Raw genomic sequence first — 3,974 nt, 5'->3', positions numbered from 1 at the left:
CTTTGGTTCCATGAAGATCTTTAAAGGGAAAGAGTAGTAAGGCTGGGGAGGGTGTAGGTAAGTTTTAGGATAAGTAAACTTAAAGTATAAAACATATACCACCATTTTAGAAGCGGGTTTTTGGGTTTGCTTTCTCCCCCTGCTTTATTGGGGAGGACTTGCCATTGCTTTTATCAAGTGCTTGCTAGCCATGGATGCCAACTAACTTCTTCAACTGAAGGCCGGAGGATCATGTCTGGTTCCAGAAGCCGCTTGAGCAGGTCCTGGCATTCGGCCGAGATGCCCAGATGAGTGGGGAAGGACACCCCCTTCTGCTGTTGACACAGCATCTTGGGAATGTCTGTGTCGTCAAAAGGTAGGCTGGCACAGAGCATGACATACAGGACCACACCCATGCTCCAGACATCACCCTTCTTGCTATCGTGAGGAATACCCTGCAGCACCTCGGGGGCGGCATAGGCTGTGCTGCCGCAGAAGGTCTTGCTCAGCTCCCGACGTGACTTGGGCAACACCTTAGCGAAGCCAAAGTCAGTCAGCTTCAGGTTCGAGCCCTGCAACAAGGCATTCTCACACTTGAGGTCCCGGTGGGCCACACCACAGCCATGGCAGTAGCAGACGGCCTCGACCATCTGACGGAAGAGGGCCTTGGCCTGGCTCTCAGGCAGGGGCCCCCCATTCAGCACACAGTCAAAGACATCCCCTCCCTCAGCCAGCTCCATCACCAGGTAGATTTTCCCGTCAGCAGACTCCAGCATCTCATACACCTGGATGATGTTCTTGTGGTCCAGGGTACGGATGATCTGGAGCTCCCGAGGCAGGAATCTCTGGATAAACTCTGAGGAAACAAGGGAAGGAGAGATGGGTTCTCAAGATCAAAAGGGCCTGGGCCTAACTCCTCACTCCTGTCTCCAGCTTCCAACTTCTGTTGGCCCACCACATCTGTGTCTTGTTCCTTGGCTCCCTTAATGGTCTTAAATGTGTCTAGCTGCTTGGACATTGTAAAAAATGTTTACTTTTATTATTTTTATAGTTAATATATTATTCAAAGGAACTACTCCCTGCCAACCTCGCGGACTGTTGCAAGCAGTCTGAGACCACACATATCTAGGTGCTTCTGGGACTTTTACACAAAGCCATTGAATCTTAGCTATGAGATCTGATATGTCCACAGGGTGGTGAGCCAGCTCCTCCCACCCCTGCCTTCACAGTTCCTACTATGAGCCCTTTTCCCATCTCCACCTGCCTTGGCACCAGCTTCTGCCCTCGGCTAGCCCTGGCTGCCGCCTTTCTGCCAGTCTGTTCTCCTGGAATAGGAAAAGCCTGGCCAACTTGGGTTCTGTCTCTGAGGACCCTTCACCTTGTGCCACTTAACCTTGGGTTTTGAAGTGTGTGATGTCCCTGGGCTCCCGGTATCCCTGTGGTCTCCAATGACACACAGACTCCTCCCCAGCTCCCAGTTCTAATCTGGCTTGCCTTTCTTACTGCCAAACTAAAGGGGAGGAGGGAATGATCTTTCTGACTGGAGGAAGCGCCCACCCACCTCAGCCAGCCCCCCCTTCCTCCAAAGGGGCCCCAGCTCACCTTCTGGCCCTCCCATCTTGTCTATAATTTTAATTGCTACTTTTTTTTGGTGTTTTTTGGAAAGTGCTTCCTTGACTTTTGAGTAGGTCCCTTCCCCAATGGTCTTGCCCAGCTGGTACCCATTGGAGAGCAGAAAGTCCTCCATGCTGTCTAGCGCCTCCTTCTTTCCTATCACTCTCAGCTCATGCTGCCTCGGTGAGGCAGCTCTACTCCACCATCACCCTTGGCCAGCTTCTTTTCCCCCCAAGGACTTCATCCACAGCCGCCCCCAGCGCTAGGACATTCTCCGTCTGAACACAGCCGCAGGTGGTGGGGACGGACAGGGCCAGACATTTTAAAACTCTGGCCCAATTGTGATGTAGATGTTGTGTGACCCTTGGCCAAAAAGGGCAGTGCCCCCACCTGCCCTCACCACTACAACCGCCATACCCCCCGCGCAGGTTAAGTCACCGCCGCCCCCGCCCCCGCGCCAGGCAGTGAGTCTCAGCCGGCCTGGGAGGGGGCTGCGGAGTGCCTGCGTGGGCCGGGGATGCCGGGCTCCTCCGCGGGGACGCCGCCTGAGCCCCCATCGGGCGGCTGGAGGGCTGCGCGCCCCGGTCTCAAGGCTCCATGGCAAGAACCCTGTGGCTCCCAGCTCCGGCTCGCGCTAAGGGCCGCGGCAGCCGTAGGAAGCATGGGGTTCCCCGGCGGGAGTGGGCTCTATGAGGTCAGCGCGCCGCAGCCCGGGTCACAATGCAGCCCTCCCCCTCGACGCCCGGGCCGAGCGCGCGGCAGACACCTGCCCGGCTCCACCTGGACCGGAGCATACTTCTGCGGCCAGGGCTCGGGCAGCTGCTTCCATCCTGGGACGGGCCCCGGCCTCCAGCCTCCGGCCTCTGGCAAGTGAGCAACGATCCGGGGGTGGGGGGCCGCGAGGAGCGGGCGCCCGGCGGCCCGGGAGCGGCCTGATCGCCACTCCCCCTGCAGAGCGTCCCGGGGCCTGGACATGAGTGCCCAGGAGCCTCCGCAAGGTCGGAGATTCCCCATTGAGGCCGGAGACTCCCCGGGTCTTGCCGCCGCCCCCGAGTCCCAGGACAGCCCGGAGCCGGCAGCTACGGAGCACAACCGGGTCAGGTGAAGCCGCGCTCCCGCCCCGCACTCCCTGCCCCGCCCTCCGTCCCACTCTCCATCCCCAGGGTCCCTCAGCTGCAAGGTCCCACATCCACGTCCGGATCCCCGGGGACCCCAACGGGATGGGCCGGGCCCCCTTCTAAGCGCCCCTTGTCGTGCCGGCTTTCCTTAGGCCGCTTCGACGCTGCCCCGGCTGCCACTGTCTGACGCTGCTGCACGTGCCCATCGACGTCTACTTGGCTATGGGCGGGAGCCCCCGGGCCCGGGCCACCTGAGTGCACCTGCGCACGGCGGCTCCGGGCGGGGACGAGGCCCGCCTTGGGCCACCACGCTGAGGTCGCACGCGCCGAGCACGAGACAATGATGCACATTTTTAAATAAAAGAATGATGCACATTTTAATAAAGCACAGCATAAACTGTTCTTTCCACTCCGGGCTGGCCGTGTATATCTGTCGAACCGGGCCCACCAGCTACTCCCCCATCCAATAATACTTTACCGTCCTCTGTCTCCTCACTTGGACCCAGCCCTTAGGCGCCCGCCTTCCGCCTTCCGGGCCGCCTTGCTCTTGCCCAGCAACACCCTCCTCCACTCATTTCTTGCTGCTCATGACCCCTTCTGGGCAGCCTTTTCCCTCGGACCCTGCCCTCAGACCTCTCCCTGTCCCTCCCCTTGGTTCTCCAATGAAATTCACATTACTGTACTGGACGCTGGAGACACACAGGAGCTCTGGACTGGAGGGAGAGGTGGACAGACAACTTAGAATAAAGAGAGAGGCCGCCCACACCAGGCCTGTTTAATTCTCCCAAGATGGAATTAGGTTCTGCTACTTGCCCTTTTTGACCTTGGGAACCTCTGGCTTTTTTGGAGGGGTTAGGGGCTGCTCCAGTACATCCTGAGCCTTGGTTGCTGCTAAGACTAGTGGAATCAAAAAGATTGGGGAAGAGGTCATTTAAAAATCTTTAATTTTCTATTTTTAAGGAAAGGGAACTGAACCTTAACAGACTTGTCCAGGGTCCCCCACATGATAGATGATGCTAGTACACTCCTCAGTGTCCTCAAACTACACGCCCTAAATCCATCAATGGGAGGGGACCATAACGTGAAGGCTGCCTCAAAGTTATGGTATTTAAGCTAAACAACTATTTTCCACTTTTGCTTTAATGAGCCTATTATTTTTATATTAGAAAAAATGACCCAAAGGTCAGTTTCAGTCTCCTGTCCCCTGATGTCTAAGTACAATTGACTCAACACCCCTCCTCTAGTTCACATGGAGTTAGAAGT

The 3,974-nt window shown here is 56.9% G+C and overlaps 2 protein-coding genes across 2 annotated transcripts; one reads left to right on the top strand and one right to left on the bottom strand.

The window, feature by feature from the left end:
* Positions 1-173: 173 nt before the first annotated feature.
* TSSK3 (testis specific serine kinase 3) lies at positions 174-1,726 on the bottom strand. Its single transcript, XM_063103619.1, has 2 exons — positions 1,582-1,726; positions 174-835 (listed from the first exon to the last, which is right to left on the bottom strand). The coding sequence occupies exons 1-2, from the start codon at positions 1,724-1,726 to the stop codon at positions 174-176; spliced, it is 807 nt and encodes a 268-aa protein (XP_062959689.1).
* Positions 1,727-2,313: 587 nt separating this feature from the next.
* FAM229A (family with sequence similarity 229 member A) lies at positions 2,314-2,966 on the top strand. The gene is given in 4 exon segments (XM_063104017.1): positions 2,314-2,341; positions 2,344-2,463; positions 2,550-2,694; positions 2,864-2,966. Coding segments are annotated over 4 exon segments (396 nt in total).
* Positions 2,967-3,974: the final 1,008 nt, after the last annotated feature.

Source organism: Cynocephalus volans, chromosome 8, assembly GCF_027409185.1.
Source record: "Cynocephalus volans isolate mCynVol1 chromosome 8, mCynVol1.pri, whole genome shotgun sequence".
NCBI lineage: Eukaryota > Metazoa > Chordata > Mammalia > Dermoptera > Cynocephalidae > Cynocephalus > Cynocephalus volans.
The sequence above is the reverse complement of the archived record's forward strand: the minus strand, read 5'-3'. Positions and strand labels throughout refer to the sequence as shown.